General features: G+C 43.3%; 1 protein-coding gene across 1 annotated transcript in view; it reads left to right on the forward strand.

The window, feature by feature from the left end:
* Positions 1–14314, forward strand: part of IARS1 (isoleucyl-tRNA synthetase 1) — a 76643-nt gene that overhangs the window by 32371 nt on the left and 29958 nt on the right. The window contains exons 18-25 of the mRNA XM_026449425.1: positions 2338–2421; positions 3573–3717; positions 5723–5843; positions 9060–9151; positions 10885–10962; positions 11949–12070; positions 12484–12586; positions 12835–12918. Coding sequence (XP_026305210.1) covers positions 2338–2421; positions 3573–3717; positions 5723–5843; positions 9060–9151; positions 10885–10962; positions 11949–12070; positions 12484–12586; positions 12835–12918 — 829 coding nt within the window. The remainder of the gene's footprint in view (positions 1–2337; positions 2422–3572; positions 3718–5722; positions 5844–9059; positions 9152–10884; positions 10963–11948; positions 12071–12483; positions 12587–12834; positions 12919–14314) is intronic.

Raw genomic sequence — 14314 nt, forward strand, 5'->3', positions numbered from 1 at the left:
GTGGGCATTGTCTCCTGCTTTTTGATTTTATAAGGAAGTCTCATTTTTCCTTTACTTTATTACCTCTAGTCATTAAGAATAAAAATAAACATAAATAAAAATTTTTAAATGAAATCTTTACCCACACAGAAGTCCTGCTTTTTATGCTGTGTGAGGAGAAGGAGGATGTCACCTAACATTCTGTGCATCCTTATTTTTTTTTGTGCATCCTTATTTTTGCCGGGCCCCACTGTGTGCATTTTCACATTTTAACTCATTTTTCACATTTTAACTCATCTCCAGAACCATTTGGATGGGTCCTATAATTATCCCATTGTAACCTTTGAGGAATCTGAGGGACAGGAAAAAGCAGCTTGCCAAAGGACACACAGCAAATAAGTGGTAAATGCAAATTTTGAACCCAGACAGTCTGCCTCTGTAGTATGTGTGCTGCTTTTTTTTTTTTTTTTTAAATTGAAAATTGTTTTGAGGGCCAGGTGCCATGGCTCACGCTTGTAATCCCAGCACCTTGGGAGGCCACGGTGGGCGGATCACATGAGGTCAGGAATTGGAGACCAGCCTGGCCAACTTGGTAAAACCCCCGTCTCTGCTAAAAATACAAAATTAGTGGGTGCAGTGGCACACACCTGTATCCCCAGCTACTGCAGGCTGAGGCACAAGAATCGCTTGAACCTGGGAGGCAGAGATTGGAGTGAGCCAAGATCACGCCAGTACACTCTAGCCTGGGTGATAGAGTGAGGCTCCATCTCAAAAAAAAAAAAAAAAAAAAAAAAGGAAAATTGTATTGAGATCATTGTAGATTTGCATGCAATCATGAAAAATAATAGAGATCCCTTAAATTCTTTGCCCAGTTTCCCCCAGTGGTCACATATTTTGCAAAACTATGGTATATATCACAACCAGGATATTGATATAGCCCACCAGTCTTATTCAGATTTCCCTACTTTTACATATACTTTCTTGCTTATGCACATTAACGTATATACAGCTATCACATGTGTAGGGTCTTACATCCACCAGCATGGTCAAGTTACTGAATGAATTCAACATCAAAGTCTCACTTCCTGCATTGCCTTCCCCTTTTACCTTCCCACTGTCATCCCCAATCCCTGGCAACCACTGTTTTTTTCTGCATCTCTAATTTTGTCGTTTCCAGAATGTTATATAAATAGAATTATACAGTAACTAACTTGGGAGGATTGGCTTTTCTTTCTTTTATTTTGAGGCAGAGTCTCACTCTTGTCACTCAGGCTGGAGTGCAGTGGCATGATCTCGGCTCACTGCGACCTCCACCTCCTGGGCTCAAGTGATTCTCCCATTTCAGCCTCCCAAGTAGCTGGGACCACAGGCATGAACCACTACACCCAGCTAATATTTTGTATTTTTGGTAGAGAGAAGGTTTCACCATGTTGGCAGACTGGTCTCGAGCTCTTGAGCTCAGGTGATGCACCTACCTCAGCCTCCCAAAGTGCTGTGATTACAGGCATGAGCCACTGCACCCAGCTGGCTTTTGTTCAATCCACATAATTCCATTGAGATTTCAGATCTCATACTAATAGTTCATTCATTCACATACAAATAGTTCAGATCACATACTAATAGTTCATTCCTTTCCGTGGATAAATAGCATTCTGTATTATGGATATGCCTTGCTTTGTTTGATCATCTACCTCTTGAAGGACATCTGGGTTGCTTCTAATGTTTGGCAATTGTGAATAAAGCTGTTGTGAACAATTGTTTATAGGTTTTTATGATAATGTAAGTTTTCATTTCTCTGGGATATATTCTGACACATCTTTCTTCTTCAGTCTACCCCGAAGCTTCCTCATGGACTTACTATGATATTCAAAAAGAAGTTTGCAAATATTAACAAAGTATCTTACCATTGTACCTTAACACTGTTTGTTTGTTTGTTTTTGGAGACAGAGTCTTGCTCTGCTGCCTAGGCTAGAGTGCAGTGGTGCCATCTTGGCTCACTGCAGTCTGCCTCCCGGGTTCAGGCAATTCTCCTGCCTCAACCTCCCCAGTAGTGGGGATTACAAGTGTGCGCCACCATGCCCAGCTAATTTTTGTATTTTTTGTAGAGACAGGGTTTCACCATTTGGCCAGAATGGTCTCGAACTCTTGACCTCAGGTGATCCGCCCACCTCGGCCTCCCAAAGTGCTGGAATTACAGGTGTGAGCCACCACGCCTGGCCTGTTAGCACTAACTTTTATCTAAGTTACTCCTTCCCATTTCCTTTTGTATATTCCTGTTTGCAAATGATTTGTATCCTTATATCAAGATCATATGTGATACTGACTTACTTAATTGGCATCTCCCTTTTGTTTTACAAGTGATGGCCAAAAAATGAGCAAACGGAAAAAGAATTATCCAGATCCAGTTTCCATCATCCAAAAGTATGGTGCTGATGCCCTCAGGTACAAACTAGTGCTTTGCCTTGTGTGTATCTATTGTTTTTTTATGTAAGCATCTCCTATACTGTTAGTCATTATTCTTAGATTTGGTTTATAGTTAGGTTTTTAGCAACATATCTCTGTTATTTGGATGTTGTGTTGGCATGGTTGTTGATTTTAAACCCCCAAAATAGTTTTCTAATAATAAAGCCATTTTTAAACTAGAGGTCTATTTGAGGAAGAGGACCTGTGTTGGGTGTTGTTGAGTTGTCCGAGTCCTCCCCAGGCTAGATGCTGATTGCCTCTGCCTTACTTTCTTTCTAGGTTCCCTGTCTTGTGGATATTAGAATTCTCTTTCATCATTTATTTTACTTTTGTGCTTACAGAGCCATATGAGCTGTATCTATGCTAGAGGTAATAAAAAACTAATATTAAAAGGCTTTTGGAGAAATTTGAGCCACTGCTTGAGGTAGCTATAATCATGAAATCACCCAGTGTTCAACTTGAAAGGGACCTAGAGATCTTGTTCAGCATCCTTATGTCCTAGGCATGAGACCAGTGCCCAGGCCTGTGCCTCAGCACTTTCACACAGTACCTGTGTTGCCCAGGAGCCATTAGTGGAGCTCACCCCCAACTCTCCACTGTCTCTTAGACACACCCTTGGCACTGCTGGCCATTTGGGCTGGGTAATTCTTTGTGGTGGTAATTCTTTGTAGGATGTTTAGCAGTATCCCTAAGCTCTGGCCACTAGATGTCAAGGCTGTGCTGTGTGAAGGCGCCTCCTTGTGAGTCCCTGTCTCTGCAAGCAGTGGATGTGCAGGTCATGTCCATGGGAGGGAATCAGTGGCTCTTGACAAGGACCAGGCCAGCCTTCCTCTTAGTGCTGGTGTACCCCATTGGTCCTGCAGTGAGAGTGGCATAAGATGCATTTGTGTGCTATACAGTGCCATATTTTGGTGTCAGATTATATACACCTTTTATAATTTGGTAGGTCTCTTACAGAAAGTGAGAGTGAGTTTTGTGAGTTTTAAATTGACCACTCAAAGAGTATTTATAGTTTCCCCCTTTTGTAGAAAATAGGACTGATTTTCATCTTGCTCTCTCAATATGTCAAGTAGTAATAATTGGTTTACTGTCTAAGTACCTTTTCTGTCTGATTTTTCTCCCTCTTTCAGATTATATCTGATTAACTCCCCCGTGGTGAGAGCAGAAAACCTCCGCTTTAAAGAGGAGGGTGTGCGGGACGTCCTTAAGGATGTACTGCTCCCATGGTACAATGCCTATCGCTTCTTAATCCAGAACGTTCTGAGGCTCCAGAAGGTACGGGCTGTACGGGGCTGCGCATATACCTGCCGTGTCTCCATAGCGCTCCCTTCACCAAGCTGTGAGAGACTTCAGGGCTGCTGTTCTCTGCTGCCTGATGGTGGGGTAACTTAGAGCCATGGGGAGGTCATACATGCAGGTGCGGAAGGGATCTAGGGTCCGGGCTATGCCGAGACCATGGGTCCTAGCCTGCAAAAGAGTTATGTCATATAGTTGTTTAGTCAACCAGTTTTTTAAGGCGGAGTCTCAGTCTTGTCACCCAGACTGGATCACCGTAGCGCAATCTCAGCTCACTGCAACCTCTGCCTCCTGGGTTCAGGCACTGCCTCAGCCTCCCCAGTAGCTGGGATTACAGACACCCACCAGCATGCCTGGCTAATTTTTTTTTGTATTTTTAGTGGAGACTTGGTTTCATCATGTTGGCCAGACTGGTCTCGAACTCCAGACCTCAGGTGATCCACCCTTCTTGGCCTCCCAAAAAGGCTGGGATTACAGGCATGAGCCACTGCACCCAACCTAGTCAGCCAGTTCTTGGTACCAGAAACGCCATGTTGGGTGAGACACCCCTCCCTTTATGGAACCAGTGGAGTGGGAATTGGGAGAGATAGTAAAGAGTCAGCTACTTTTAGAGAGACCACCCAGTGAAGGCGGAGTCACAGACTAGCTAGGGCTGGCCACTTGAGATGGTTGGTCAGAGAAGCCCCCTCAGTGGGGTGGCATTTGGGCTAATCTGAGAGTGATTGCAGTTCTTGATGGAGTTTTCAGTGAGTTGTTAGGGTCACAAATAACAGTCGTGATATATGTGGAAGTGTACTTCAAGGGCAGTTACCTCCACGCGCGGGATTACTTTCTCACCTCAGAAGCCCTTGCTCTAGAGCCACCTTCCATGCCCCACAACTGACCACTGTCAGGGGCCATCATCACCTTCATTGCACATGCTCCTGTGTGGGCTTTCAAGACCTGATTTGGGGTCAGGGATCCGATACTGCACATCTGATCTCCAGCACCTTACAAGTAAAATTGCTTGTAAGTAAATAACTGTTGAATGAAAGTGGGATGTTATTCCTGCTTGAGCAGTTCAAAAAGCTGATTGGAAAAATGAACTCTTGTTATCCCACTCTAGCAGCAGGTCACTTCCTTCTCCTCTCCTTGGTCTCTGGTTGTTCTGCTAAAGAGGACACATCATGTTCACCTGAGGCTCTCAGAGTAGCCTTTCCCCAGGAATTGAGAAGGGCAGTCATCTTCCCCAGGGTCCCAGCTTTCCTCCTCTCTGCAACCCTGCCACCTTTCCTGCATGTGGTTCTCTGCCAAGTAGGGCCAACAGTCCTTGGGCAGGTGCACTCTGCAGGCCTCCACTGATGTGAGGTCAAAGCTCCCTACAGCCAGGGCCCATCTGAACATACCAGCAAGACACAGACTCCATGATCAGGGGCTTAAACCCAGAGGAAGAGTGACATTGTCACCGCCCTGCCAGCCTGGCTGTGGTGCTGCCAGAGAAACAAAGCAGGACATGAGTTCTGTTTGTGGAGCAAGGACTTAACATCAAGGAGGATTTTGCAAAGCAAAAAGAGTGGGATAGAACATTCTGGGTAAAATGAACAGCCTTAGCATGGAAATTATTTCCCAGTACTCATTTTCAGTTTGTGGACAATCATTCAATCCTAGACAGGTTTACTGTCCTTCCTTCCTGAGGTTTAAAGTAACAACCCTGCACTTTCTGACAAGATTTTAGGGTATCTCTCAATTCATAATTACTCTTTGGTGCAGAGAAGTAATGTTTTCCTAAACTGTCTTCAGTTTACTCAAAAACATGATTAATTAATTGAGGGGTTAATGTCCCACATTGGTGCTTATCTTGAAAATATTGCTAAAAATCAGAAATTCACGTTGCCAGTAGTGTCTGGGATTTTTTTATTTTTGTTTAAGTGATTTAAGAAGTTTATTTCCTCATAGTAACTTTCTTCCCGAGTGTGCAAGTGTTTCATTAATTGTTCATTCCTAGGAGGAAGAAATAGAATTTCTCTACAATGAGAACACAGTTAGAGAAAGCCCCAACATTACAGACCGGTGGATCCTGTCCTTCATGCATTCTCTCATTGGCTTCTTTGAAACTGAAATGGCAGGTGAGTCTCTCTTGGTCTGTCCTCCCAGGAATAAGGACTATTCTCTTTGTAACTGCCCTTTTGATATTTAATAGTGGAAATATTGAGAGAGACAGAAAATTAACTGTTTCCTTTTACCTCTCATATAGTTTTGTTAAGGCTTGTTAATTGTCGTGATGTCTTTGTTTCAAGGCCTTGGGGACTTCTGTCCTGGTGTGGTGGCTCACACCTGTAATCCCCAGCACTTTGGGAGGCCAAGGCAGGCAGGTCACCTGAGGTCAGGAGTTTGAGACCAGCCTGGCCAACATGGCAAAACCCCATGTCTACTGAAAATTTATTTAAAAAAAAAGTTAGCTGGCCATGGAGGCAAGTGCCTGTAATCCCAGCTACTCAGGAGGCTGAGGCAGGAGAATTGCTTGAACCACGTGGGAGGCGGAGGCTGCAGTAAGTTGAGATTGCACCACTGCCTACGCAACAAGAGTGAAACGCCATCTTTAAAAAAAAAAAAAAAGCCCTGGGGAATTCTGTGTTTAGGGGATGTCCTGGCGGTCTCAACACTCCACAGAAGAGCTTTGGAGCTGGATAGCCATGGGTTCGGAGCCCAGCTCTACCACTTGTTCCCAATCCGGAGAGTTGCCTAAAAGTCTGACCATCAATTTCCTTTTTTTTTTTTAATGGATAGATAGTAGATGTATATGTTTATGGGGTACAGGAGATATTTTTATATTTTGTATGCACAGTGTGTAATAATCACGTCAGGGTAAATGGGATATCCATCACCTCAAGCATTTATCATATCTTTGTGTTGCAAACATCCCAGTTATGCCCTTCTAGTTGTTTTTAAATGTATAAGAAATTATTGTTGACTGTAATCACCCCATTGTGCCATCAGATGCCACTCTTACTCATTCTGTCTTGACCTTCAGTTTCTTTATCTGCAGAATACCCAGTAGTGTTTGTAAGGCTTGAGTAGAGACGATTTCCATAAAGTAGCTGGCAGATAATAGGTACTCAATAAATAATACTTGTTATTAGTGCATTTATAACTTATTTTTAGGTCTATTTTCATTACTAAATAGTCCCCTTCTTTTCCAGAAAAATTAGAAAAGTCAGAAGAGCAATAATGAAATGAACATTTTGCTGTATTTCTATTAACTAACAACAGTGAGTTTGTTGGGTAATTTTGCAGAGATTCAAAAAGTACGTTACGTTGGCTTCCTTAAGGTTTGAGATAGTCATAACCATAGGTCCAGGTGAGAAATCTGGGACACCTGAGACGATCAGTTAAAGTGGGTGGGCAGAGGCCCTGGGTCACAATGAGGCCAAAGAGGGCAAGGCAAATCCACCCTCATAGGGCTCTGCGGTTCCTGCTGCTGTTGGGCAGGAGCAGTGGCCGCCACAGACCTGGGTTTCACCATTAGCCTAGATACGGTCACATGCTGCTCCCTGGAGTGGGCGGTGCTGCCCCACTTAGCACAAAAGGACTGCTAAAGGATTTATCCTCCTTGTTAAACATGTGGAAGGATCACGACGGTCCAGCTGTTGCTCAAATAGACATAGATGAAGATGGAAGTGAGTGAGGCTAATTGCTGCCCTGGCGAGGGCACTGGGAGCCCAGCACGCTCTCCCCAGATGTGCTCACACCTGTGTCTGCTTTTCCCTCCTGAGTGATACGAGTGGGTGGGAAACGTAGGGATTGTTGCCCAAGCCTCTTCAATATTTGGGCACCAGCTGCCATGACCTCCTGTGAAGCTGGGTCTGGAGTGTGCATCCTGGCTGGAGCCTGGTCTGCCTGAAAAGTAGAGGTCGGCAGCCATGTTTTGTGGGTCGTGTTTAAGTCCTGGCTCTGCCAGCCTGTCAGCTTCATGTCCTCCACTCCCTCAGCAGCACTGTGGGTGTGAGAGGACCTGCCTCATAGGGTGGTGGTGGCCTGGGTAGTGGCTGCTGCTGTTGCCCCCGTGTGTTGTGTGTTTATTTGTATGTGGGGTTCATTTGGGTTCATTTACTCCCTCAGAGTTGAAACCAGAACATAGGAATGCTGAGCTTCCTGGAAGATAAAAAGTGCCGTGAACCCTAGAAATCATTTAGATAGGACTCAGTTACTGAAATCACCTGTCACAGAAAGTGTGACCAACTAATGACTCTGGCCTGGAGCTCAGCCCACTGGCCCCTGAATTCTGGTCTTTGTGAAAGCAGCAGAGAGCAGCTCTGCGCGTTGCGACTTCTCCTCTCTTAACCTAGACCAGAAGCCTCATTAACTCTCCCTGGACTCTTTGCATTATTATAAGTTGTATTTGTTTCTAAGTGTTGGTCTTACTCTTTTTGTTTTTGGTGCTTGTTTTTATTCAACAAAGAGTATTAATTAAAGGGGAGGTGAATGAGAATCCTTGAAATAAGCCTTGCCTCAGACACAATTGGCTAAACACCCTTTCTTTCCTACTTGATCTCTGAGTTTCTCAGGGAACCCTTCAGATCCTCCTAATTCCTCAAGACCTTCACTCCCTCTGTTGCTGTTTTTACTCAACTGTTTTAATGTTTAGAAGGCCAGTTCTATTTTATTCATAGCCTGTGTCAGAGTTTCTCAACTGCAGTACTGTGGACAGTTTGGGCCAGATCATCGTCTGTGGTGGGGCTGTGCTGTGCATTATAACTGAGGAGCATCCCTGGGGTCCACCCATTAGATTCCAGTAGCACCATGCTACCCTCCAAGTTGTGACAAGGAAACTGTTTCTCCAAACATTGACAAATGTTTCCCGCAGGGCAAAATTGCTATTGTTTGAGAATCACTGGCCTATGCTGTGCCTCTTAGCATCTGATTTGTGCTTTTTGACTTTTAGTTGAAGTACAGTGTGATACAATGGAAAGAAGTTGGGCGTTGTTGATGCTGTCAAATTGCACAACTCCGTGTAAATGGCACTTCCTACAGTTGTGTAGTGGGCAGCCTTGGACTTTGATCCACACATACTGGAATTTTTGCCTTTTCTCACTGACCAGTGGGAATTTGCATGTGACTCACATGGTGGTTTTTTTGTGTGCACCCCTAAACACCCTGACTACCTTGTAGCACATCCTCAACAAACAGTCATTATGTGATTGCTTCATTTTGGTTCTTTTCTCCTTAGTAAGTGGAGGCCCTTGGATGGAAGGAGCTGCCCATTCTTTGTTGTATCCAGCCCTCTCCCCACCCCAGATGCCTGGTAACCCACTTGCTGCCTGATTGACTTGTCTGTCTTTTAGCTTATAGGCTTTATACTGTGGTGCCTCGCCTGGTCAAGTTTGTAGATATTCTGACCAATTGGTATGTTAGAATGAACCGCAGAAGATTAAAGGTAAGTGCAGACTGCTGTTGGGAAAAGCAAAAAGTGTATGAAGTTTGAAAGTAGAAGAAATATGAGAATAGCCAGAAGGGAGAGGAACATTTTCAGATGCTCTCAGTTTTTGAAGCTTTGTTTTTCTTTTCCTTTTACATTGCATTTTAACTATATTTGTCGTTTGAGGAATAGGGATCTATAAATTCTAAAAGTCATTTGCATTATTTTCACAACACAATTATGTACATGTTATATTGGAGGGAGAATGTCAGGGCACAAACAGGACTACACCAAGCAGACCTCTGAAAATTCAAAATAAAATCGGCCAGGCGCGGTGGCTCAAGCCTGTAATCCCAGCACTTTGGGAGGCCGAGACGGGCGGATCACGAGGTCAGGAGATCGAGACCATCCTGGCTAACATGGTGAAACCCCGTCTCTACTAAAAAATACAAAAAACTAGCCGGGCGAGGTGGCGGGCGCCTGTAGTCCCAGCCACTCTCGAGGCTGAGGCAGGAGAATGGCGTAAACCCGGGAGGCGGAGCTTGCAGTGAGCTGAGATCCGGCCACAGCACTCGAGCCCAGGTGACAGAGCAAGACTCCGTCTCAAAAAAAAATAAAATTCAAAATAAAATCATGCGAATATTTTATAAAAATATTGGCAGATATGGCTTTAGTATTGAGAGGGATACTTCCTTTTACCACAAGGGAGTCAGTTATTTGCTCTGTACAGAACTCCTGTAGCTGTTGGGGGTTTAGGATGAGCAGAGCATAGGTCCTGGTCTCAGGACTTAAGCCAGGTACGTAAATAACAATGATACATAATAGAGAGAGCGAGGTCTCTTTACTGCAGGCCCAGTGAAGGCTCCCACTACCCATCAGATATGTCTTTCTTTTTTTTTTTTTTTGAGATGGAGTTTCACTCTTGTCACCCAGGCTGGAGTGCAGTGGCATGATCTCAGCTTACTGCAACCTCCGCCTCCCGGGTTCAAACGATTCTCCTGCCTCAACCTCCTGAGTAGCTGGGACTACAGACTCCTGCCACCACGCCTGGCTAATTTTTGTATTTTTAGCAGAGACAGGGTTTCACCATGTTGGCCACGCTGGTCTCAGACTCCTGACCTCAGGTGATCCACTGGCCTCAGCCTCTCGAACCACTGTGCCTGGCCAATCATGTCTTAAAATGCATTAATAAAAGCCTGCAACACAACTGTAATTTCATTTTTGCACAGATGTATCTCGAAGGACATATGCTAAGATGCTTGCAGTAGTTGTCTCTGGATCACTTAGTTATGGTTGAAATTTTTTTATCGTCTTTATTTTTCCTACAATGAATTGGTATTTTTTTTTAATACACAGCATATAATTTTTAACATAAGAAATCTTATTTAAAGGTACTTTAAAGTTTTCAGTTAGCAACTGCTTCTGTCTGTTGTGGGTAGATCCATTCTACCTTCAGCTTTCGGGTCCTACAGTTAGGCTTTGCTTTCCTATCAGCTCACCTCAGGTGGGGATAGTCAGTGGAACAGCAGGTGCACATCCTGGCCAGGCCTCCTGCACTGCCCTGCAGGCCACCCTGATGGCACCGACCCTAGATGGCCTGTGGTCAACGCCCTTTCTCCTTTCTCTGTCTCTTGTCCTGTCTGTATGCTGCATGCTCTTTGAAGATTGCCTCTTTTTAATAAACTTATTTTTTTTAATGATAAACACTTACTTTAGCAGTTTAATGTTTATGTCTGCTTTTTATTCATTAGGGTGAAAATGGGATGGAGGATTGTGTCATGGCCCTAGAAACCTTGTTTAGTGTTCTGCTTTCTCTTTGCAGACTTATGGTAAGATGATTGCCTTCTTTCTAGTACCCTTTGGCCTATGGGCTGCCTTCAGCACCCACTTGCTGCAGTATCCTCTGTTTATATCTGTCCTGTATTATTCTGCCAAAAATAGAAATAGAAGTTTTATAACACCTTATAGCTCTAGTTCCTTTTCAGAATTCTTGTTAGCTTTATACATGTTAAATAAGGACTAAGAAATACTAGATTCTTTCTTACAATTTCTGGCAGTACAATATATGTCAGGGCCCTTGACATATATTGTCAGGGCCCTTGGCTCTAGAACGAGGATCTACAGTTCAAAGTAAGATATAGCTCATCTTAATGTGGATTGCCATAATTGTGAGTAGCAGGGAGGTTCTTCAGCTAATACCTGTCTGAGTAAATATATATATATATATCACAAAAAATACTTTAACTTAGCATTGAGAGGAAAACATGCAAGTAGTAGTTTGATATATGTTCCTATCAGGTCAGATATTAGTTAAATAATATAAAAGTGAAACGGCTCCAACTTTAGTTCTTTTTATCCTGTTTCTGCTACTCCATGTTATAAGGCTCCTATGTATTCCTTAACCGAACGAAAATCTGCTTTGACAAGGTCCTGTGCCTGGTGCTCTCCATGCCTGATCTCATCACCTTCATCCTGTGAAGCAGGGGATATTTTCCCCAGTTTACAGATAAGGTTTCTGAGGTTTGGGACAGTCAGTCCTCTGTGCATATTGACTTGGCTGATACATCGTTAGGTGCTCCTCTTTCTATTTTAGACATCCTTCAGAATTCTAGAGGTGCTTTGGGTTTTTCTAGCTGCAGTCCTGCAGCGATGCTTCAGGGATATGAGGCCATTTCTCATTCACAGAGCATGTTTTGTAACCTCAGGCCCCTTTTGGTGCATATTACTGTGTCATTCTCTAACATGTTTAGTTGTTTCTGAGTATAAATGAGATAAGTTGTCGATGACTGACATGATGTCCTGTGTCTTCATACAGGCTCCCTACACACCTTTTCTCACGGAATTGATGTACCAGAATCTAAAGGTGCTGATTGACCCTGTTTCTGTTCAGGACAAGGACACACTCAGCATCCACTACCTCATGCTGCCCCGTGTTCGGTAGGAATCAAATAGAAATAAGCCTCACCTGTGCCAAGGAGGGGAGACTTGCTCAGGCATGTTGGGGAGAGGAGGCATTTCCCTGCTTCAGCTCCATCTGTGCCTTGCCTCCCACCCCAGCTGACATGAACTCCTCGGGCTGCAGGATGGGGCCCACTTTGGTACATGGTAGCAGGGATGCTTGGTGTGGAACCCCTTTGTAGAGCTGCAGCAGATGGGGTGTGTGCATGCCCCTTGGGGAGGTGCCAGGTGCTGAGCGGCAGGCACTGCACTGCCCTTCCCCCGGTGCTTCACCAGGAGGGCTTCGCCACACTTCTCTAGCCTGACCCTCTTCCTCTTTTATGCATGCCTAGTACCTTCAGTTTTCTCCTTTTAAATCTAATCTCTTTCGTATTCCTACCTCTACCACTCAGAGAAGAATTGATTGACAAGAAAACAGAGAGTGCAATGTCTCAGATGCAGTCTGTGATTGAACTTGGAAGAGTGATCAGAGACCGAAAAACCATTCCCATAAAGGTTTGAAATTTTACTTCTATTTTACATGGCACAGACCTAAATAATTAACTCTTTGGAATGCTTTCTTAATATAGAGAGCTTCCACCAATGGCCTTTTTCCTTTTCTGCAGTGAGAGTATGAACGACTTAGTACTAGTCCAGCCTGACTAGTCTAGAGCTTGAGATTCAAATAAACATTTAATATTCCATTTCTCTTCAGTTTAGAGGACTGGCTGCTGAGTGAACTTTCCCCTCCCTTTTCCTCCTAGTATCCTTTGAAAGAAATTGTGGTTATCCATCAAGATCCAGAAGCTCTTAAAGATATCAAGTCTTTGGAGAAGTATATCATTGAGGTAAGGTAGATGATTTGTCTGTTTTTGGTACAGAAAGACTTAGAACATTATTTTGATGAAAAATCTTCAAAGTACATAATGACCGTATAATGTATTTTTATTAGTATATTCATAACAAATGTAATAATCCATGATATTTTACACTGTGCTTGGAATCAACATAAATTTGTTATAATTATTTTAAAAATATTTCAAGATCAATGAATTTCTTTACCTATCATCTGTCATCTTCATTCACTTCCCTGAAGTTCTCTTCTGTTCTGTTCTTCTCTGTTCTGCTGGACTGCAGTGGTGCCTTACCACAACCTCCACCTCCTGGGTTCAAGCAGTTCTCCTGTCTCAGCCTCCTGAGTAGCTGGAATTACAGGCACTCATCACCACGCCCAGCCAACTTTTGTATTTTTAGTAGAGAATGGGGTTTTATGTTGGTCAGGCTAGTCTCAAACTCCTGACCTCAAGTGATCTGCCCGCCTCGGCCTCCCAAAGTGCTGGGATTACAAGCATGAGCCACTGTGCCTGGCCTTCTGAAGTACTTTTTGATAACTACCAAAGAAACTTTGTTCCTCCAAATTGTGCAAGTGATAAGTGACCTTGCATGTAAAAGTCAAAGCACTAGCATAGTGAGCCTCTCTCCACGCCATCTCTCCCTGGAGTCTCACTTCCTGGCTGCTTCATAATTTATTTAATTACTCTCCTGTTGTTTGGAATTTAGGTTTCTGATTACAAACAAAAGCTATGTGTGTATATATATGCATATATCAGTGTATGGATATTGGATAGATTCCAGAAGTGGAGTTTTGGGGTCAAAGTTTAGATTATAGTGTCAGTTGTTTTCCTAAACATTTTTATTCCATGATGTTTTAAAAACAAATATGTTTTACCTCATCTTCTTTGTGATGATACAAAACAAGTATTTTTTTAAATTTCATTGTTGATTCTTTTCACAGGTAATATTTAAAATCATTATTGTAGAAAATGTTAATTTCTATATTTGGTTTTCGGTTGCTTGAAAATTCCGGAGAATATTAGAAACCAAAAGTTAGATTGTAAATTCTGAAATTAGTATCTGTGGATATGCATAAAATAGAAATTTTTTTTTTTTTTTTTTTTTGAGACAAAGTCTCTCTCTGTCACCCAGACTGGAGTGCAGTGATGTGATCTTGGCTCACTACAGCCTCCATCTCCTGGGCTCGGGCAATCCTCCCACCTCAGCCTCCCAAGTGGCTGAAATTAGGCATAATAGTACAGGCTTTTGTAGCAATGGAGTTTCGCCATGTTGCCCGGGCTGGTCTCTAACTCCTGAGCTCACCTTGGCCTCCCGAAGTGCTAGGATTACAGGTTTGCACCACGACACCCAGCTGAAAATTTTAAAAATTAATTACTTCACTTAAAATGA

The sequence above is a fragment of the Piliocolobus tephrosceles genome, chromosome 14 (genome assembly GCF_002776525.5).
Source record: "Piliocolobus tephrosceles isolate RC106 chromosome 14, ASM277652v3, whole genome shotgun sequence".
Classification (NCBI taxonomy): Eukaryota; Metazoa; Chordata; class Mammalia; order Primates; family Cercopithecidae; genus Piliocolobus; species Piliocolobus tephrosceles.